Source organism: Papilio machaon, chromosome Z (genome assembly GCF_912999745.1).
Source record: "Papilio machaon chromosome Z, ilPapMach1.1, whole genome shotgun sequence".
NCBI classification, from domain to species: Eukaryota; Metazoa; Arthropoda; class Insecta; order Lepidoptera; family Papilionidae; genus Papilio; species Papilio machaon.
The window spans coordinates 1107338-1130135 of record NC_060016.1 but is presented as its reverse complement, the minus strand read 5'-3'; the positions used below and the strand labels follow the sequence as shown (position 1 = coordinate 1130135).

The 22798-nt window shown below is 31.2% G+C and overlaps 2 protein-coding genes across 3 annotated transcripts in view; one reads left to right on the top strand and one right to left on the bottom strand.

Annotated features, from left to right (window-relative positions):
- LOC106715924 (coiled-coil domain-containing protein AGAP005037) overlaps positions 1 to 22590 on the top strand; it is a 173137-nt gene extending 150547 nt beyond the window's left edge. Inside the window, exons 10-24 of one of the 2 annotated variants that reach the window (XM_045686054.1) lie at positions 10741 to 10873; positions 11147 to 11248; positions 11912 to 12038; positions 12216 to 12311; positions 12597 to 12772; positions 13274 to 13330; positions 14847 to 14936; positions 15592 to 15654; positions 16041 to 16201; positions 16355 to 16474; positions 16572 to 16681; positions 16752 to 16893; positions 16979 to 17079; positions 17288 to 17435; positions 21545 to 22590. In XM_045686054.1, the coding sequence (XP_045542010.1) occupies positions 10741 to 10873; positions 11147 to 11248; positions 11912 to 12038; positions 12216 to 12311; positions 12597 to 12772; positions 13274 to 13330; positions 14847 to 14936; positions 15592 to 15654; positions 16041 to 16201; positions 16355 to 16474; positions 16572 to 16681; positions 16752 to 16893; positions 16979 to 17079; positions 17288 to 17435; positions 21545 to 22300 (2382 nt within the window). In that variant the 3' untranslated portion in view covers positions 22301 to 22590. Of the gene's footprint in view, positions 1 to 10740; positions 10874 to 11146; positions 11249 to 11902; positions 12039 to 12215; positions 12312 to 12596; positions 12773 to 13273; positions 13331 to 14846; positions 14937 to 15591; positions 15655 to 16040; positions 16202 to 16354; positions 16475 to 16571; positions 16682 to 16751; positions 16894 to 16978; positions 17080 to 17287; positions 17436 to 21544 lie in introns of both variants that reach the window. The other variant, XM_045686055.1, reaches the window with a different exon arrangement.
- LOC106715925 lies at positions 3706 to 8915 on the bottom strand. The gene is made up of 5 exons (XM_014509307.2): positions 8811 to 8915; positions 8393 to 8498; positions 6074 to 6279; positions 5880 to 5940; positions 3706 to 5805 (listed from the first exon to the last, which is right to left on the bottom strand). Exons 1-5 carry the CDS (start codon positions 8913 to 8915, stop codon positions 3758 to 3760), a joined length of 2526 nt encoding a protein of 841 aa, XP_014364793.2. The 3' UTR covers positions 3706 to 3757.
- Positions 22591 to 22798: the final 208 nt, after the last annotated feature.

The window sequence follows — 22798 nt, the reverse complement described above, 5'->3', positions numbered from 1 at the left end:
ATAAAAATCCAATAGCAATTGTACCTTACATAACCATATTTGTTAAAGTGTAGAATAAACATCCGGCAGATTATCGCATTCATTTTCTTTTATAAAGTAATATTTAATTTAAATCAGTCTAAAGGATTAATATAATTTAAAGCCCGAAATCGCATACGATTATTTCTATGATAAGTTCTTCACGAGAAATTTCGGTGCAGTTTGTTGCTACATCTATTTTTATTATTTAAAATCACTATTACAATTCTCTTTACTAGATTCTATCGATTCTATAAAATGTTACTAAACTAAAGACGTAACATACGACGAGAAATGCCTTATTAACACATTTAACAAATACACATTTTTGTGAATTTTTTAACGCAATATTTCTGACAAGTTTGACTCAGCAATAAAAAATAGTCGACAGTGACTTGAAATATAAGTTTATATGCTAATTAATAATGTTATCGTAACTTAAGTTACGACTACAGTGATTTTATACTCACACGTATTAGATTCACTGCAGTCAGGAAACACACATTGAAATTATATTTTTTACAGATTGTCTCAGTTTTTTTGAAATAAATTATAAGGGAATAATTTATTTTTATATTCACAATTGTTTTAACAACGTAAATACATTCATTTTATTACCGAGAAATATCAAAACAGTATACCAATAGTAAACAATCAAAGCTTTTGTTGCACTAAAGTAAATAAATGCTTTATTTTATTTATTTACTCGTACATATACAGAATGTGAATATATTTTTAAATAAACACTTTGTTTACTTTAATTGTGATTTTTTAAGTAATTAATACAAGGAAAATTAAAGTAACTTTTTCTAGTAAGATCGTCCAATTGATGTTTTTTTTTGGACCCTATTGAAAGTGAAGCGTAATGATTATTAGTTTTCTAAGAATTAAATAGTTATTTAGAAAAAATCTGTTTATAACAATATTAAAACAAAAATATTCTCAGAAATATAGATTGCTTTATAAATAAAATTCAATCAGTAAAAAATAAAATAAATATGTAAATACATTTTTACGTAGGTACAGTTTTATTTCAACGGATCACTTTTATACGAGTTTTAATATTTTATGAAAAAAATATTTATTTATGTCACATACCGAGATGTAGATGACGAGATTATAGTGACTCTTGACTCATATTATTTTGTCTTTTCCCTAGAACAGAGATATTATTAGAAATTTAATATAATATGCATTTGTAATTATTGACAGATTCTTCCAGCTATTTAACGCAAATAGTTTACAAATTGCTTAAACCCGGATCGTGATTTTCCAGCAGTTCTCAGGATTTCTCATTTGGAAAATAGAGCGCATTTACGCTCTATTTTCATATTATTTGCTGTGATTAAAGAGTTTTATGGATATAAAATGAGGTTTTACGGTTACCAGGTGTATTTTATTGATAAATGGTAATCAGTTTTTTTAGATACATATACGTTTATGGGTCCTATCCACAGTATCAATGTACTGTGAGATCTTTAAGTGTTATAGCATACGGTGGAGTCACTTAAGCGCTTGGAGCTTGGTACTAATTTGTAAAGAGTTTACTGCCACTCAGAGGCTCCTTTAAAAGTGATTTAAGCAATACCTTGGCCTTATACCTTGGCGTATATCTCTTATATTAAATCCACTCTACGACTCGCTCTTAATGACCATTAAAAGATGCTTACTGCGACAATTATTCTACTTTTATATATTTAATATATTTTTATGATGTATCTAGTAGTACCTATCTACTATCTATGCAATTAATGAAATTGAAGTTTGTTTTCAAAATCGAAAAAAATATATATTTATTTATATATTTGAAATTTAATTGTATTTGTGTTGCTTGTAACGAGAAACCATTTTTTTAATATTTATAAGATAGTCATTTTGTCCATGAGTGCGTATTGTAGTGGGCAATTTCCGAAACGAGTGGATCGAGTACCTTAAGCTATTTATTTATTCTACGCTGACGAAGTCGCAGGCAACACCGAGTTAGAAATAAAAATATTTATTGTTAAGACATAATAAGTATATGTTGTTGCTGTATAATTTATTATGTAATCTTTTTCGACTAAGGACTTTTGTCAATTATGAACTAGTTTTGAGAACGAGCTTTTCGTCATCACATGTATTTTGCACTGAGAAAGTAGTAAAATATTAGCCAATATCGTCCTTCAAAATAATACTGGTTCTCTGACGAAATGTTTTTTTTTTCTCAAAGATTTGTCGAACCGTTTTTGACCTGAATTCGATTTCGACATCGATATAAATGTTATTTTGATTTGATAAAATAAAAATAATATTTGAAATGTTTAAAACTTCTAATTTTCGTGCATGCATTGTCAATAAACTTTATTACCAATAGATCGTGAACACATGTTATATATGAAATATATATGTCAGGTAATGCCATCATAATAAAAATAAAATAAAGTAGCCTTTTATTCAGTTCTGCTTACAAGTTATAATAAAAATAACGAATATAATATGAAGTTTGCTAGTGTAAAGGTTAACAGATTGAAAATTAGAAGTTAAATAAAGTTAAAGGTACACGTTAGATGTTACTCTTCTAGTATATGCTTTTTGCTTATTTTCTGCAGATCTGTTTGCAATGCCAACATACAAACCCTAAATTCTGCGTACCTATAACCATGAATGTAAACTAATAATTAAGTTTTTGTAACACATACCATTCACCGACTGAAGCTAATTACTTATTTAATGCACTTAAAATGTGAATCAGGGCATTTATTTAATTGCAATCGCCCAGACGAAATACCAGTCATTTTTATCAACATGTGAATGTTGTAATTGCAATCTTTAATTTCACAGTTAGACAAATAATATTTTTATACGTAGACAAGAACTAAGGAAGGATTTTGAAGATTTATCGCCTAAGTATCAAAGTTAGAAGTTTGTTTGATGAAATATTTTTTCTTGACTGAAGTTGACGTTAACACTTCTATATTGGAATTAATAAGAAAAATTCCAAAATAGAAGTATTAACCAGAATTACTTGACTGAATTTGAATTTTGATACTTCGACGATAAATCTTGAAATTCCTCAGTTCTTAAAAATTTAAAGTTGAAGATGTAAGTTTATATTTTGAAATATTTTTCGATCAAAAAAACTTCTTGCCTCCAATGTATCCAATAACAGGTTTACTAATAATATATTATGTACTAGCTTTTACCCGCGACTCTGTCCGCGCGGAATAAAAAATAGAAAACGGGGTAAAAATTATCCTATGTCCGTTTCCTGGTTCTAAGCTACCTGCCCACCAATTTTCAGTCAAATCGATTCAGCCGTTCTTGAGTTATAAATGGTGTAACTAACACAACTTTCTTTTATATATATAGATATAGATGTACAAGCTCTCGATTAATGGCAATTCAAACGTAATGAGCTCGTTCATTGCTGTACTGAATTAATATTATATTTATATATACTATATTTCAATATAGTTGTTTGAAATATTATATAATATTATGTTTCTGAGGAGTAGAAGAAAACACCACGTACTTTGATTTAATTTTTAATGTATGTACTGTAAATTGACAAAAACATTTCGATGGCAATTAATAATAACTTAAATTAATTATTTCAATGATTTCGTCGACTTTAACACAAGATATTCTCATCAATGAAAATAAATTGTAAAATGGTGGAATTGGATCTCGATTCTTGTTTTGTTTTATTTTTGTATCAACATAGCCTAAGCAAACAACAAAAATATTGTATGTTTTTGTATTAGAAAAATCCACAAAGGTCTGTAGTTTTCTTTGGATATGCCCCTCCAAATAGCCTCACTGGCGTCTTATCCCAATCAATAAAAAGTAATGGATGTCCTTCTAAGATTGAATCTTTTAAAGAACATCGTTTATAATTCTGCATCATAAATTCTACTCCTGTATTTTTATCTTTTACAGGTGAAACAATACGTGTAAGGTCAATACTTCCATCTGGTTGTACATACAGATTGTGATTATGTGCTTGTAGGGACATACAAATTTTCAAGCCGTAATATGGCGAACTTGTTTCACCTATTCTATTCAATTCAGGCCGACGTTTATTTATGTTTAATTCTTCACTCAGGGTAAGAGGTTCTAGATAAGTATCAGATTTAATGTCGTTGCTATTATTATTTATAAATGCAAACTTTTCTTTATTATTAGTTTTTGAGACTCGATTTACTCTACCTAAAGGTTTCTGATCCCTCCTACGTTTTGGCAAAAAGCCACGATTGTATTTAAGTATTGAAAAAGAACCATGATTCGATTCATTTGAAACAGCCTTAGCGAGGGCGCGACCTTCAATTATGGATGGATCCTTATTGTCTGTTAAGAATTTCTGGATTTCAGGCTTATATTTCAGTCGCAATGATGGTAGCTTTCTGTTTGCTTCTGATATGTCATTTCTCTGTATCAATCCAGACTCCAGGTTAACACGCCGCGGTGTATAATCGTTACTGTAAGTGTGGACATTACGCCATTTATTGCCGTGCATTACACTTCTGGTAAATAAGTCACTAGAATTGATATCGTCATTATATAACTCATTTGAGCTATTATCACGGTCATTGATGAAATATTCAATTGATTTTATAAAAGGTAATATAGTGTGTTGATTATTTTTTTTACTTATGTCAGAATTAAATACATTTTTGTTGTTTATGTTCTCTTTTGTTACGTACGGATTAAATCTGTATATTTCATCTTTGTCATAATGTTTACTAGATTGTTTTCCATCAATATTTCGATAAATCCTTTGATTAGATTTTGATGTAAGGTTTTCACCTTCTTTTAGCGTTGGATTAAGAAACGTAATGTTTGAATTGCGATCTTCTAAATTTGCATTTGCATTAACAATACTACCGTTTATTTTTATTTCTCGTTTATCGAATTGTTTGCTAACAAAATTTCGTCTTTGGAATTTCAGAGGTTGGTGAACTTTCACTCCATTTAACTCTTTAGGTTTTTCAAAGTCATCAGATATTTTAACGAGTGGTACATTCACTGGCACTTTGATAGTTTCTTTCATGTAGTAATTAATTCTTTTTAAATAGTTTAATACATTACCTGAAATCTTTGAGCCAATTTTTTGGTTAAAAGAATTTTCCGAGGGAAAAGATGTTTGTGCTGTAGATGTTTCCTTGCTTTCATTATGAACATTGGTAACATTAATATTATTGCCATCATCATTTAATTCATAAAAAATATTATGAATTGGTTTGGTAGCTTTTAATGTCTTCGAGAAAATGTTTTTCTTTCTTGGTGGTGACAAAGTATTCCAAATTGATACTGTAGCAGTTTTATTTTCTGTTTCATTGTTATCTGTAACTTCTATATCGCTTTGAGGTGGGTTTAGGTTATATTTAGATTCTTGGGTGGGTTCATTGACCATATTCCAAAAATTTATTTTATCTGTGGATCCAGTTGTATCTACTAAAGAGAAATCAAAAATATCTTTAACAGTATTGTCCACAAAAGTAGAAGGCAGTGATGTGACCTCCAAGTGATTATTTTCACTGAAATTATAGGGAAATTCATATCTTATATTAATTGGATTTTTATTCGGTGTCGGAGGTGATTTGCTGGTTTCGTAGTTATTTTTTATTTCTTTAGAATCAAGTTTGCCGAGGACAATGTATTTTAAATTTCTGTTTCCAAACACTCTGTTTTGTAAGAAACGTTTTTGTGCGTAAAGTGGGTCCCTTTTTATAGTGTGATTTCTCTCTATCGTTGAACTAAGAATCATATTAACACCAAATACTTCGCCTTCTATTCCGCTTGGTATTGCTGTAAGAAATTGATTGGTTAATATTTTGTTATTGAATTTAAAATTGTTAAGTGTAATGAAAACCTTTGCTTACCATTGCTAGTGCCATATCCTATTATTACACTTCCACCACCGGGTAAAACGAAACCGCGGAGCTGCAAAAAAAAAAAATATTTAATACAGTATTTTCTTTGAATTTTTCTTAACTTTGGCAAATTTTATTTTCGGTTATGTAGAATAAGAATTAAATTACACGAATTACTTTTTTTAATGTTTTTTTTTACTTACACTCTGTAACGCTTCACAACTGATAAGTCTACCATCCATATAAAGAGCCCAGGCTCCATAATCAGCCTGATACGATAGACAAATATGTTTCCATGAATCTCGCACAATGCTAACGGAAATCATAGATGGTGTCCTCTCATTTATTGAAACTTTCATGAAGTGCCCACCATTTTCCAACCATAGCCTTACTACACGATTGCTGTTAACTGGAAAATATTAATGTAATAATATTTAGAAACTGTATATTTATAAGAACGGATATTTAGAAACAGAATGACAATAGATACAGTTATATATCGACGTTAACCAACCACATGACATGACCCCGTAAATAAAATGATTGACTTATTTTACCTCGTTATATCTAACCTATACTTATCACTTACACACAACAATCAATCGATTAAAAATATTCTTAAGTAAAAAAAAAATCTCGACGATCAGAAAAATTATTTTTAAATATCTTCTGAATTTTTATTTTATTTCATTAGGACTAAAAGTTTGTATATGTAATACATATAGTACTTTTACAGAGTTGGATAACAGCTTTAGGCGACTAGCAAAGCAATATTTATCGCATTATATGTAAGACAATTCGAAGTTACATAACCTTAAAACTTACTAAAATTAAGATTGATTTACTCCTGTCTATTGTCAGCCTACATGTGCTGTATGTCGACCGTCAACATTTTACTATGAAAAAAAAAATCAATTAGACCGTGAAGTAGTCAAACGAGTACTAGTTAATTATGTATGTTACCTCAATACACCGATTACTTCTAGTAAATTGGAAATAAAGATTGCGAAAGTAGACCACGCCTATACTCGTACGTTGATACATCCGTCCGTACAATTTGCTTCATCGACTATTTTTTTTTATTGCGTTATTATTTAGCTAGTGTTTTAATTACGGTTTTAATTTTAATCAGCTTATGTTACTTTAAAATGAAAAAAGGAGCGGTAACTAAAATTATCACCCTAATAAAGTCGATGTTCCGTAAAGCTAACGCGAGCCTATATTTAATGCCACACTGGGTTTCAAACAAGAACCCCTTAGTTGGTATTCCATTATTGTTCGAAGGCACACCGATCTCCGGGATAGGATCATACGTGTAAATACAGTAGAAAAAATAATTTCGCTTCAAAATAAATTAATAATAAGAATACAAACTTTAATAATCAGTGTTTATTTCAAAGGAAAAAACCTTTTTATTTTTTAAATAACAAATACGGATATTTTGAATTTGTATCGTGGGAAAGGTTTAAGTGTTTTTTGACCGCGAAATAACACAGGACTTTCGAAGTCGGCAACTTTTAAGTGGCTGTATCGAGGTTTAAATTTGGTATGTAACACATTTGCCTAGTTAGATAACAATTAGAAATCGTTGTATTTATATAACAAATAATAATGAAAAAATCTTATTATTTTTAAAATTATTATTATTATTAATAAGTATTTAACATAAACGTGTTTGCAATTCGGTAAAAGTGTTATATTGTGAGGTCACACAATTACTTTGTTTATTTATTCATGTTTATTCGAAAGCTTAAACATCATACATATTACCTCGAAACATCGGTATGTGACAGTTTTAACAAGGCTGTGAATTCGATCAACTAGTTTTATCAAGGCCGATTGTGACCTTGCCAATATGCATATCAAAATTTATGGTATAAAATACATGTTCAATGTTTTTGACTTTCTGTTGATCTTATTCATATATTTTTTGTATTAAATTATAAAAGAGAAATGACAGAAAAATGATCGTAAATCGTTAATGTAAGCATCTAATTTTAAAGTATTTCTCATCGTTTTTTCTAAATTGTACACAACGATTAATATAAACTCAAACTGAACAATAATTTTGTTTTCTAAATATTTTGTTTTGTACGAGTAATTGCATTGAAAATGTTAATACAAGAACTCACTGTTGTTTCGACGTACTGAAATATTGCTTTAAAATTCTATTGTCAGTTTGTTTTAAGAGAAAGACAGATGTTACATTTGTGACTATAAACGTAAATTTTGTTTTTACTATAGTTATGGCAAGAGTGGACTTAAATTGCTGTACCTTTCATATTTTTTGAGAAGACAGAGATATACAACATGTTTTGGCAGTGTGAACTCACGGTTATTTCTATGCTGTATAATTTTACATATAACATCGCTTACCTTATCCGTGAACGTTGATGTTATAAATGAAAAATATGCTATTTTAGATAAAGTAAAATGATTTAAAATCGCTTCCTCGGATCGCCCAACAATTACTTACTACTTACTTTTTATGTTTTTAAAATATGACAGATATATATACATACCAACATACGAGAACAAGCCTTGTTCATTGTTTAAATCGTATAATCGAACCCAGGTACAAAACGTGAACTCTCTTATCGGCGGAGTGTCGATGTCATATTGAATGAACTGAAATTGTACGATGTTTTTAATTTTAAAAATAAATCCCCCACTCACACAAATTACAAAATTTTCCACATGAAATTTGCATACAGGTCACGTGTTTTAGTAAACATCTATAACCAGCTGTCGCCCGCAACTCCATCCGCGTGGAATTGAAAAAAAAAGTAGCCTACGTGTTCTTCCAGACTATGTTCTATTTTTTGCCAAATTTCATCGAGATCCGATGAGCAGTTCCGGTGATACCTTCAAAGAAACATCCATCCATCCATCTAAACTTTCGCATTTAAAATATTAGTAAGATATCAAATGAAACCTAACCTGTGAGAAACCTTTCTGTGTTAGAACAATTTTGTAAACAGGTCTGTTGATGCAGCTGCCCAAAGATAAAATACTCACTAGAGTCAATACTAAAAACCAACTCATTTCTTCTAACGAATTTGATTCTAAAACAAATGAATATCATTATTAAGAAATGTAAACAAAATAAAATTAAAAATATTAACTATTCCACATTAAATTACAACATTGCTTGTTACAAATTCCAAAGCTTGAAATTACAGTTAGAATCAGTCTAATGAAAAGATTGTGCCAACAATAGTTACATAAACTCTTGTTATCTAATATTTAATAACTATTATTAATGTAATCCTCACTGAATTTTTAAAGTAAGTCGTATTAACTCACGTGCGCTTAATTTCCCGTTGTTTTGTGTTCATCGTCTGCTGAAATATCAACTACTGGCTCGCCTCCCCGTCCTCTGTTGATGTTATTTTTATGTTTGTAAATAAATCTATCATTTCTTATAACAAATTTTCCTGCTCTGAATACATGCCTCGTATTGATCCTCATCTAGACAACATTTATTGCAGTAATTACAGTTTACAATGACACTATAGTGATATAAAACAGAATCCAAGTATGTACGGAGATGTTCACTAGTCACTAGTATTTACTTTTATAATATTAAAAATACGGACGTTATTCTGTCTGTTTGTCAGTAGCGTTTTCACGTCAAAACTAATGTACCGATTTAATTTGGTATACAGCTAGTCTAGAGTCTAACAAATGACATGGCTACTTTTTAATGCGAAAAAAGTGGTTGTAATATGTTGAAAGGGTGGGACGAAAAGTGTATGGAAAAGTGTATTATAGTCATTATAAATAAATATAAAATATATATAACAAGATAATAAATGAATAAGGAATATAAAACATTAGAAGAAACTCGGAATAAATACGAATTGAAGCAGCAAACGCTTGCAAGCGAGGGTAAATAAAAAATATTCAATGCTTCGCCTTTCTGTAAAATTAATTTACTAGATGTCGACTCCATCCGAGTGGAATAAAAAAAAGCTTTATAGTTTATTAGCCTAAAGGTTCTTCCAGACTGTTCTATATTTACGCAATATTTCATCCGAGGTCTGTAAAGCCGTTACCTTCAAAGAAACATCCATCCAACTTAACATTCGCATTTAGAATATTAGTAAGATTTCATTTCTTATTACATTAAATGACGAATCATGTCTTATTTATTTTTTATGATGTACAAATGAAATCGAAACCAATGTTATGTCGACAATATACTGTCACCACTGATGTTGATTTTTACCAATAGATCTTACAACAAACAATAAACAATTAACTTTGGGTTTCTGAGACTAAAATATCCGTTTAAAACATATCGTCATCCCTGTCATTATCTTGGACATAACAGAGATAACAATATGTTTTTAACGGATATTTTAATCTCATAAATCAACGGTAAGACAACCTGTTCGTCTGTAACTTACACATCCAGCAATGTTTTCTAAAATAATCTTTACAATACCATACTTTTTAATTATATTTGAAAAATGTGGTAATGAAATAAAACAAGTACAGCGTTATTAGTCTTTTAATCTATAATCTCAGCCTACCGACTGTAACTTGTTTGAAATGAACTGTTTGAGTAATGTACTCTTAGAAAATACGTAACATTTCCTTCTTTCCTAAGTGAATGCTTTTATTTTTATTTATTTGCTAGGTTGCTAGCATTTACTAAGTTATAAATTTGTTTGTTTTTTACTTTATAAGACATAAGTTCATAACTGCTCGTGGTTAACTGCGAGCGCATGTCTGAGCAGGTGGGCCACAAAAGGAAGAAAAAAAGAGGGATATGACCCCCTCCCTATTGTCGCTTTACGCCCAGCCATTATTAAAATTATATTCTGAGTTGCAACAAGTATGACGTATACTATTTTTTCAATAGGTCAAGGCGCCTGCATACTACATGGGTACTCAAGCGCCCAGCACTCTGCCTCGAGGTGGTGCCATCATAAGGGCGTTCTCACCAGCCGCGCCGCCTGTACCAGCCGATCGCGTTAAGCCTATAACAACAAACGGTAAACTTAGACATTCATTGTAAAATTACATTGACAAATATAACACTACATTCATTGTACCAACGCCATTGTTTCCATCATAATGTAATCTACGTGCAAATGATATTGCCAGTACCATCTTTCGGTAACATAATGTTAATGAAAACGTCACCGTATGATGATTGTACATACAGTATGCAATTTCGATATCGCTGCGAAATTGTTGGTTCGAATGATCGAATAAGGGTTTGAAATAGGTACAGACAGATTTGTATGTACATATATATCCCTCAGTGCCGACCAAGCCGTTGCGATACGCCCCCGGCACAGGTTCCGAGAGGTGTTTTCCCTTCGCCGACTGTCCTCGGGTGACAGAGCAGCTTTACACAATCACTGGTACGAATATCGGGTTCAAAACTTCATTTTGCTTCTAAGAATTAATTTGCTCGAAGCTTTTTTGTCGACTACGCTAATGTCTGTGTTTTATGTCTATAAAATACTTACAAACGTCTATATTTATATATTTCTTACCATTTGTTAGTTTTTATTACAACTATTTTGAATATTTCTACGTATAATAAAAGGTCTTCGTAAAATTATCATAGCTGTCGTTGCTTTCAACCAACATTATATTAGTGATCCTGGTTTAAAAAAAAATATCGACATATTTTAATTTTTAACAATTGGCACAAGGAATAATCAGCACAAAATTTATCGCATGCTTTCTAATGTGTATTTTTACTGTCAAAGTATACGTAATATTTTTTTTTATAAAATAAAAATATTAAACTACAAATTTAATAATTTCACTTTGAAATTATGTATGTATGCTGTTTTAACCCTGGCATATTAAAACCTTGGTAATAAACCTATTGAAAGAAACAAATAAAATAAAAAAAATGTAAAAGTAGGAACATAGGTAATAATTAACTGTAACCTTCTATAGGAATATATGTAAAGGTAAATAAGATATGCAAGGTTTGGTTTCCAGGGCTTGTAATTTCGTTAGTGAATTCCTAATACGTATTTCAGGAACTAATTCGAGTTCAGGGCTTACAGGGGACGGGTATGTGTCATCTCCCGAGCGCAGCGCCTCTCGCCCGCCATACGAGGACCCCTATTACACACAGTTCTTAGGACAAGCTGCAAGAACTAACATCACACCACTTATCGATGAAGAGGCCAGGTATTAAAATGTTATATAATATTTTTTATGATTTTTTCTATGTGTAAAGCGCAATTCAGTCTTTATTTCTGCTCGCAATTTCGACTGAGACTATGTAAGTACGAGCCACCATAAAGATTGAATCTTTTCATATCTTCAATACATTAGTCAAATTAAAAGAATATAAACAATTTGCAGTGATTCTGTAATTATCGACGATTCATATCAGTTGTATGGCGTCAATGCGATAACCACAGCACCGCGACCAATGCCACGACCACCATTCGATGCCAGGTAATAACGGAACATACAATGTTTGTTTAACTCACTTGCTGCATATTTTGGTTTTCATTAACTCAAACAACTTTATATATGTTTATGGAGAATATATATATGGATATACAGTTTATAATGATCATTTGAATAACATGTGTCAATAATTAACGCTGTGCTATATTGTGGCCACAATAACGGCAATGCGATTTTCAGTTGCTGAATGCGAATATAAATTGAACTTTTTATTTTTAATTAACTACTCTGTCAAAATTAGGATTGTTGGAATGAGATGTGATATTGCAGATTGACAACACAAGTCGATGACATGCAACGTTTACGCGTAGAGAAAATGGAACGTCAGCTGGCGAATTTAACTGGCTTAGTGCAGAAAGCACTGCAGGTTCCCGGGGCCACGCCAGCCCCGGCGGCGGCGCCTCGCCAGGAGTTCCAAACTTACCAACCTAGACCGGCAACAACCGGTAAGAATTAAAAACAATGCTAGTAATGTTTTATTCCATAAATCTTACCCTTTCTATTTCTGATAGTATTACAAAAGCAAATTGTTCTCTCGTGTTCCTTGAACTGAGATAAAACGTTTTACTGTACAGGTAATCCGTAAATGGAAATTCGCGGTTGTTCTGGTTTTAACATCAAATACCCTGTTAAACAAATGAATTATTGTATTAAATCAAATTTGATATTACAAAATAAAATGCAGTATTTTAATCCTTTTTAATGCATTCGCAATTTGTTGACTATAATTAATTTACCCAAATATAATTAATATAAAGCCAAATTACATCCCGTTCTTTCGTTCTCTTGATGATAACGTTTAGTGGCTTTCCAATAACATAACATGGGTCTTGAAAAAGGGGTACCTGTGAAAAAGTCTGTAACAGTCTGCAGAGACACTTAAAAGCTTATTAGCTAAATCATAATTGCTTAGTTCGTTAATACGGCTTGCGTTTTCCTGCACTCAGATCCGGTGAGATTCACAAGCGAGGAGAGACCTCCCAAATTAGGGAGAGACAGATTTCGTAAGTTTAACTAAACGCGTTCGAAACAATCCCATATGCATTGCTAATGTATGGAAAAGCGACTTTTTTTAAAGATGATAAATTTTATACTTATGTTGAAATAAAAATGTATTATTTTATAGCTTTTTGTTCAGTAATTAAAAAATTTAAATTAAAATTTATTTAAATTAAATCATTTGGTTAAAAAGCATAATATTTTATGTTAGCTATCTTTTTTATTTTATTTTAGATTTCCATTGGTTTTATATTTGCAAAATTCTATTTTGATTTTATTATGCAAAACAATTAAAGTACTCGTATAAAACATTGGCAATGCATTTAACGGATACCATTGTCATGCTGAACGCCTGCTTGCTAATTCGTAAACCTTTTCTTTCAGCTTCCTTGTATAGTAAAATAAATTGTACTCGGTTGTGACTCCATTTGTAACGTTACATTGCTTGTATATTACAATTTAGCTAAGACCACTAAAATTAAAAATAAATCTCATTCATTTGTTTTATTTGTGCCTTTGTTGAAACTGAATCGCTAAGAAAGCTGTTGTTTATCGAATTTTTACGTTTAATGCAGAGTTTTGCAAATCGATGTTTGTGTACAAATGTTATTGAAAAATTTGATGTCCAAATGTTATTTGCAAAATGCTGTAAGATTTGTTTAAGTCAGTATATGAAGTAATAATCTATAAACGCATCACACAAAAAATATTGACTTTTTATATTGCTGAAATACGCCTTTACGTAGCTAAGACACTGTTATCTTGTATTATAGAGGTTATTTGAGTTTAAGAATATTTTTTATTTTCCGTAGATACAAAATGTATGCATCATGTGTGGTCAATTGTTATAATGTAAATAAAACGTAGATTATATAAGAAATCGTGTGAAATTTGTTTTTACATTGCTTTGTCATAGTTTTATACATTTTGTTCACGTTAAAATGTTACACGATATGCTCCTATTGTTAGTAGGTTCCAATTGTTATTCATTTGTTAGTTTTTTTTTTCTTAAATTGAATATCAACAAAGTTATTATTATTTAATACACAATCGATTTATAACAAATCGCTCTAAAATGGGTTAAAATTAAAGTTTTTACTCATAAAAAAAATTATTTATTGATGAAGCAATATTATTAAACTCTTCTAAATCACTTTAAATGTAATGAAAAATTTAAGAAATCGTAGCTATATTGTAATATATAACAATATTTTTAAAAATCTTATACATCCTGTGCATTTTGAATAAAGCAGGGTTATCAAAATTGAATTGTCAATTTATTCTAGTTTTTAATATTTTCACGTCCAATATTTGCTTGAACACATCGAATAAGCACATACATGTCTGTCTCCTACAACTGTAAAAAAATCACATTATCCCACTTTTTAAAAATATACAAAATTGCACATTTCTGAGGTACAGCACAAAGGATTTATATGATACTTTAAAATAAATATGATTTCTCATCATATTAATAGAAACGTGTTGTCGAAATGTTATACCTATTTTTTGTTATTTCAGAAAAATCTGTATCGTTTGAGAAATCAGTGTCATTCAGTGATGATCCTCCGGACATGAACTCTCCCAAACAACATTCTCCACAACACTCAGGTATGCGTACAAACCTTACCTCTTACTGTGAGTTTCCACTGTCCCAAAACTAGTATTAAAACATTTTGTCATCCTTCGCAATCTATGAAAACACAAGTGAAATGTTTTAATACTTACTGCAGTGGGTTTTCACGGTTTATAAGAACCCTCCAGAATGCTAAAAGTTAGTTGATAACCTGTAGAAGTAGGTAATTCCTATACATATGTATATCCTACATAAATATTAAATATCTCCTTGGTGAAGGCTTGTAATGTACGGTCCTTATACATATATGAATATATAAAACATCAAATTTAAATACAAAAATTTATATACGTCATCAATCTAAGTAAAATTTTTTAGTTACTTATTATTAATAACTATGTTTACTAGGAAAAAAGTATAATAATTATGTATCAACTTTTTTATATATATGTTCATTATATACATTACAACAAAACTTACACATTCAGATGACAATTATAATAATAGTATACTTGTAAAATTTTAATCTAATCGATTTGTTTATATGATCAAATTATTCATTATTTGTTACGATTGCAGTCAGAAATATCTTTGCTATTTTATTCATTTACACTGTCGTAGTTAAGATCATAACCATATTCATAATTCTTGTATTTGATTTCTTTCCGCTTACTTCTTTGCCATAACAAGCTGATACAAAACCAGCTAAACCGGCAATCAAATCATCCACATTGCCGAGGACGTCTTCACAAGGTAATTTGTAATCCGTTGTATTTTTTTATGTATACATTTGGAGACATACAATATATCGAATGGCAGAGCTTCTGGAGTAATATGCTTCACATTTAATGCAGCTTGATCCGCAAATTTATCAATTTATATATAATTTATTATATGACTTTCATGTATTAATGTCAAATTTATTATTCTAACATCTTTACTACTTAATTTGTTATCGTATTTATTTATTACCGGATTCTAACCCTCAATAGAGAGTTGATGGTTGCTTGGTGGAAACACTTTATTGCTGATCTTTATAACCGGTTATTTGTACGCTTATAGAGAAAGCTTGATTTAGTGTTACATGGATGTTGATAAAAAATGTGTTTCCGACGTTTATTATATTGTTTGCATTGCAGAACGTGATCGATTGAAACCAGCACCTCCGCCGAAACCCGCCGGGCTCGTTAGCCAGCAATTGCCATTAGCCCCACAGAGAACGTATACATTAAACGTTGGTCCTGACTTTTTCAACCAGTTGCGAATGCTCCAAAAGCAAAGTCACGATCTCAGAATCGAGGTTAGTTTCATAATAGTATTTTAAGTTCCCATGATTTTGCGAATGTTTGCGAATACTGCTCATGCGATTTATGTTATTGTGTTTGCGAATCAGCTTGCGTTGTCTTCAATATTTATTTGTCTTCGAGATTAAAAGTCTTCATTTGGTTCACAGACAAGAAATTTGCGGCGCTCCACTTTGTCACAAGCTATTCAAATGAGACAACTTATGGCCGACACAATTGTCAAGATCGGTGCTATAGCAGCTAGTTACTGCGAGCATGATCCCGATTCAGTATGTAATATTCATATTCAAACGTCAATTACATCTCTCTCGTCTTTTTTTCTCATTTTATGTAATAGTTCATTCATAACGTATTATTCTATTTAAGCAGTTGTCAAGGGAGGAAGAAATTTACAGACAAGATATGTTGCTCCTCGAGAATGATCTTTATGAATTGGAAGCAACAGTCGAGAGACTACGTGGTCAAGCTGCGAACCGGTAACTTTTAGTTAATAAGTTAAGTTTAATAGAAACTTCGACTATCACATTTGTTTGTTTCGATTTGTAGGGAAACTCGCGTGAACATGGCAGACATCGAACGTATTGCCATGGTGCTGTCAAAGAGCAGTAAAACTGTTGCTGATTGGAAGCTTAAATTCCCAATACTACAAGATACTATGAAAGTTAAATTAGCATCGGAAATGGAGAAAGTAAGTAGCTGCGGTATTTGTCACACACCTACATATACGTATTATGATTAAATACGTGACGTTGTATGGATTGTTGTCCCAACAGGTTGTGCGTAAAGAAAAAATGCTTGAAGATGAACCAGAGCGTCTTGAGCTTGCCTTACGTCGTTGTAAGAAATTAACAGGCACTTTGGTTACCCTTAAAAGGTATTTTAATGAAACGCATGATTTTATTTACTTGCAATCTTCGATGTTATCAAAATTTTTTACGTTGATTTATCCAACAAACCTTAAAACTGTACTTCGGAATTTCTTTGTAACGTCCTTTTTTTTAGCTTTTCTATTTTCAATTGTTTTTGTTGAGTGTTTTACTAATATCTATATGAAATGAAGCTCATTTTTAACAACGATATAGATTGGCCTGTGTGCAAGAGCAACGTCTTCCTATTACCGACGGCCGCACTTCCTCAGGATCTTCTCAAAGCTCTTCGCTCACAGCTGGACCATCATCTGAAGAGTTCACTCCGGAAAGTACTTGCCACCTCGCGACTTCTCACAATAAGGTAAAGAGTATAATCTTGTTTTATGTCTTAGGTCAATTGAATTTTTAATGGAAGAAAAACAGTTTCCTAAATCCAAATTGAATTTTACTACAAATCATTAGCATATATATAGTAAAATTGAAACAATTTTCTTCCTCAAAACAATGAAATATAAAAAAAATATGAATATTCATAGAGTATTTTGTTTACAGACGCATTAAGCAGATCTTCATTTCAATATAATTTTCAGACGTTTACATCATTAAATAATGTTTATCGCTTAACAATTGCAGGTTTGCCAAAAGTTTAAAATTTGCATTTTTTTCCAACACTTATTTTTGTTTGCGTTGAGTAAAGTTTTATATTTTGCTCCCCGTCACACTGACGGCTTTTTATATATTCCCTATTATATTTACGTAAAGAACATAGAATATAATTTAGAACAAGAGATCTTTTGCTTCTTTAACTATCTCAGCATGTACCCTTTTGTTTTTCTTACTCCAAGTCACGTGCACCTCTCTATTATTATGTAGATCAAATAGTTACTCTCCTTTTCACTTTTTCTAGACAAATCCTAGAAGTAGTTGCTTATTATTTAATTTAGACTTATTCTTAACTTAAATATCAAAAGTTGTTTTGATCTAGAACAATTCTGGAATGATATGGTTTGTACTAACAATTTCCTTTGTATTCTGAATGTTGCTGTGTAATCGGCCTCCAAATTTTAAGTGTGCTTACGAAATGAAATGCTCCATGCATTTCGAGGACTTCGTTACAGCACAATACTTAAATTGAATTCGTATCAAAATTTCAACGTATTTTAACATTTAATATGATCATAAAGTTTTCATCACGCTCTGTAGTATTTAGTAATAAAAAACTTTCTCTCTGTTTTTACACTCTATTGCACTCCGAACAGTTTTCATACAACATTTTTCCATGTTTTTAATGTATTATTACATTTGTTCACGTTAATTTTTATAAAATTTAAACACACAATCAAGTATTTAATACGAAGATAATTGGTAATTCTTATGTAAAAATGTTCCATTCAACATTTAACTGTAATTTGATTTGGTGTATATTTATTTTTTTAACAATACAAATGAAACTTTTATTAATCAGAGTGTGATGATTAAAGCTTAACAGAATACAGCAAAATTTAAAATTCTTTTGCACATTTCCTGCAACCATTGCACTATCCGTAAACGTCGTAAAAATGAAATACCTTGCTTCCGGAAAATAATGCCAATTTTAATTATAAATCTGCCAAAGGTGTCAAAGGTTTGTTCAGAATGGGTGAAAGATTATTTCCATATTATTTGTGTAACATGTTTTAAGTAACATCGGACGAAAAAATCAGAATTTAAATTTTGTTGACAACGTATTCCGTTTTTGTTAAAAAAATAGCAAATAATTGCAATCGATTAATTGCATCTTCAAAATTATTTTATAGCTGTATTTGTGGACTACATTTTGATGGTCTATAATAAAATTTTTCTTGTATTGTGAAATTATATTTACGTTGTGTTATCGTGTTGTTTTAATGATGGATTTCATCGTCTTTTTTTCCGTCATGGTACCCGTCAGTTCGCCTGGAGACAGAGCCAATACTTCCGGAAAGCGATAGTTATTAACGAGTAATAAATCTCTTCGTAATATATCTATAATTATTATTATTATTATTTTATCATTATTATATTCATAAAGAGCGTTTTGATAATTTTTCCAACGTTTTTATTCCGTCCGTATTTTACTTTATTATATTTTACTTTTTATTATTCATATATTTGTATGTAAATTGACACGATTCGCTAACTTTTTTTTAGGCATGTCGATGCACAAGTACACGATGCTTTAACAATATTATGGTTCAAAAACTCAGACTTGTGGAATTTAAGAGATTAGAAACTAAATTTTGAAATATTTTTTCCAGTTCTAACTGTATTGAAAGAATCGGTACGCATGCAAACTTATATTTATAATATTATTTAATACAATAAATTGGATTATATTGAAGTGTCATTGCAAAACGCACTAAATCATAATATTTAGTACTAGAATTTATATTTAATACTACATATCCAATTCTATTTAACCGTGAGTTCGCACTGCCGACAAAATTTATGAAAACATAATGTCATCTCAGTTTGGTCAGAGAGAATCAGCGAGAAAACAATATGTTTTTGTATAGACTTGTCAACAGTGGAAGCCCATAATTAGATAGTGCTGCTGTCAATGACACAAAGTAATTTATAAATAAAATGTCACAACTTTCAGCTATTGTAGTGTTCATTTTAATTTTGTCCCTTATTTATTTTTGTGATGTACGTTTTAAATCAAAGTTGAAAGTTGTGCGATAATCGTGGACGTTCATCGATTCGCAGCTTTGTTTTAATAGATTTACTATTGGATTGAAGTAAATTAAATGCAGACTGGAAAGAGCAGTTTGTATGAACCATAAAATGCATGTTGCATGTATCACGTTTTACTTCAATTCTGTTCAACAAAACATTCACTACCGTGAGTTACCACTGTCAAATCAATAGAATAAAATCAATTAATTTTTGGAAAAAAAAAAGTTGATAAAATGTTTTTGTACATGGAAGCCCACGGTTCGATTTAAACTCGAAAATAAATGTTTTTTTACTACAAAAGGAAGCATTCATGAAAAGATGCGCTTTATTAGTTTTAATAAATCATTTTATTTATACTATCAAAGTACGTTTTCGTTGATTATCACTTATTTTATGAATGCTATCTCTCTTTAAATGGATGTACAATATATTGTATTCAAAGAAAAGAAGTAAGTTTTTTATTAAAAAATAAATCTAGATGTTTAAGATTTGCATGTTGTATTTGTTGAAATGATTGCTTCATAATAGTTTGTGCATTTTGCTGTTTTGTTTTTGTTGCAGCACATTATCAGTAGAAGAAGCAGTTCACAACCTAGAACTTCTGGAATACAATAAACTTCTAAAACCTCTTCCTTCGATTTCGTCCCACCACTATCATCACCCTCTTCTCAATTTCTTTCTCCTTATTTTTCTAATTCCCCTAAAGCCTGTAGTCATTCACGCTTTCTCTTTTTAGTCACTCACCAAATATATTCCTTGTTATTATTCTTTAAAAAACTTTACAATCCTACGCCTTACTTCACTATTTTAACTGAAATCGTGATATGAAATAGACTAACCCAAGCATCTGGAGCACAGGTAAATTGTTCTATATTCTTTGATCTTTAACTGCTTCAAATATATTTTATTAATATTGATTGGTATATAAGAGAGCACAATGGATAATTATTAACGGTTTAAACTTTCTTAGTAGTTTGCAAATCACTTGAGAGCTTCAGTTTTATTTTGGTTGTTGACACTTATCCGCTGCCGCAGCGACATAGACGCATCATTATAGTAGAAGGTTATGGAAATTGAAAACACATTAAAACACGTATTTAAAATTTTGACTAATGGCAAAATCGTCACAATTGTTAAGAGCGTTATTTCTAAAAGTATTTTCTGCATTTTGATGTATCACCAAATTTAAATAAATATAAATCTTTCTTATCACAATAATTCGAAGATGTTCAAATTATTTTATAAGTATCGTCTTATGATCTTTTGCGTTCACCTGTACCCTATATCCATAACGTCACTATTTCGGTTTGACTTACCACATATCATAGACAACTACACCTCCCCTTTTTTGTAGCCAAATAACTGACTATTCTAATAAATTATAATATGTTTTTATATTTTTTTATAAATTCAGAAACCACAATTAATTGCAAACAAATAACTTCGAAAAAGTTATTGGCTACAAAAAAAGCCTCATGTATTTTATTTCATTACAATTTTTCTTTTGAATGATTGTGGAAGCATTTAATTTAGTATATAAATAATGGTGGGTATTGAGTGCAATCAATGGATTTATTTGAATGAATGTTATAAATGTTTTTGTTCAATGTTTTTTAATATTTCATGAATGCGAATTTGCAGTGAAGATTTTTCATTTGTAGCTGTGTAACTGGCATCTAATTAAATCTGATTAGTACGTACATTGCAACTTCGCGTTTATAATTATCTTTGATAACAGAACACGGCTAAAAAAATAATTGAAATAATGTACAGGGCACCGGTGGCGTCATCCCCATACGAACAACAACAAACAGAGGAACAACAGACGTGCGTCCAGAGAATGCCCTCGACGCGCTATTAGATGAACTGCAAACCTTTGCTAAGCCTTCGGAGCGCGCGGCCAGAACTGAGGGCCCACTACGCCGACTGCACTCGTACCCAAGCGGCAGCGACACAGATGCCTCGCCGCCGGTCAGAGCTCGCGGTCAGCATCCACCGAAGCCGCCGGTCCCTGAGCGACATCCAGAACTGCTAGCACTGGCCGCGCGCCGCGCCCCGCCACCGCCGCCACCCAGGACGACTTCTCGCTCCCCCCTTGCCTCCCCTACCTCGCCATCCTCCCCTCGCGCTGATTCAGATTCCTGCCGCTCAAATCACGAGTCAAATTACGACGAGAAGGGCAACTCGCGTCAGGCGGTTCTTGAACAACGACACCAGGAACTACTAAAAAAACAAAAGGCTCTCCAAGAGCAGTACGCGCGTTTACAAATGATACATAGAAGCGGTCCTACTATGCCACCAAATGTTCAACTTGAGCTCAAAAAAACTGGTAGCGAGTCAAATCTCCTAACCAAAATGAATCTAAATCTTGCGCCAGCCACCATATCCGGCAGTATGACGCATTTAGCAGCCGATAGTGAAAGAAAGAGAAATGAAATTAGTGATACTGAAGTTCTGAGCCCGCAATCGAACAAGACGCCTGACGCGATGCCCACCACAAATAAAGTTTACGAGACTGACATACTGTGACCACATAGTGATTGCTTTTGATACTTGTATAATAATTTTGATCCCAATTTTATACATCTTCTATTAGTAGCAATGACTTATTTTATATCTCTGACATTTCTAAAATCACAATTAGTGTTCAATAATATTAGCGTATCATACACAAGTTCGAGGCATCATACTGTGCCGCATATCCACAGAGTATTTAATGTTAACAGTCGATACTTTCATATAATATATCCCTGTAGGCTTCCCGCTTTATTGGTCGGGCTTCGAATAAATCATTATAGCTAAAATCGGCATAATAAGTAGTCACTCATTAATAAATTTTTAATAATTAAGGATAAAAATCAGATATCAAAATTAAAAAAGGATGTTTTCGATCTTATAATTGTTTGATAAATAATTAGCCTCATTCAATAATGAAATAGATTAATATTGTAAAATCTACTTTTAATTTAAATTCAAATTTTATTAGTAAAATATCAAAGTAAAGCACGCCGAGGCCTTACTTCAGAG

Excerpts from the sequence above, each read along its gene's own strand:
- LOC106715925 (XM_014509307.2), bottom strand. The coding sequence starts at position 8,915 with ATGAGTTGGTTTTTAGTATTGACTCTAGTGAGTATTTTATCTTTGGGC. Across the intron at positions 8,499-8,810 it reads CACAGAAAGGTTTCTCACAG|TTCATTCAATATGACATCGA; the intron begins GTTAGGTTTCAT and ends GTACAATTTCAG. Across the intron at positions 5,806-5,879 it reads AGGATATGGCACTAGCAATG|CAATACCAAGCGGAATAGAA; the intron begins GTAAGCAAAGGT and ends AATTTCTTACAG.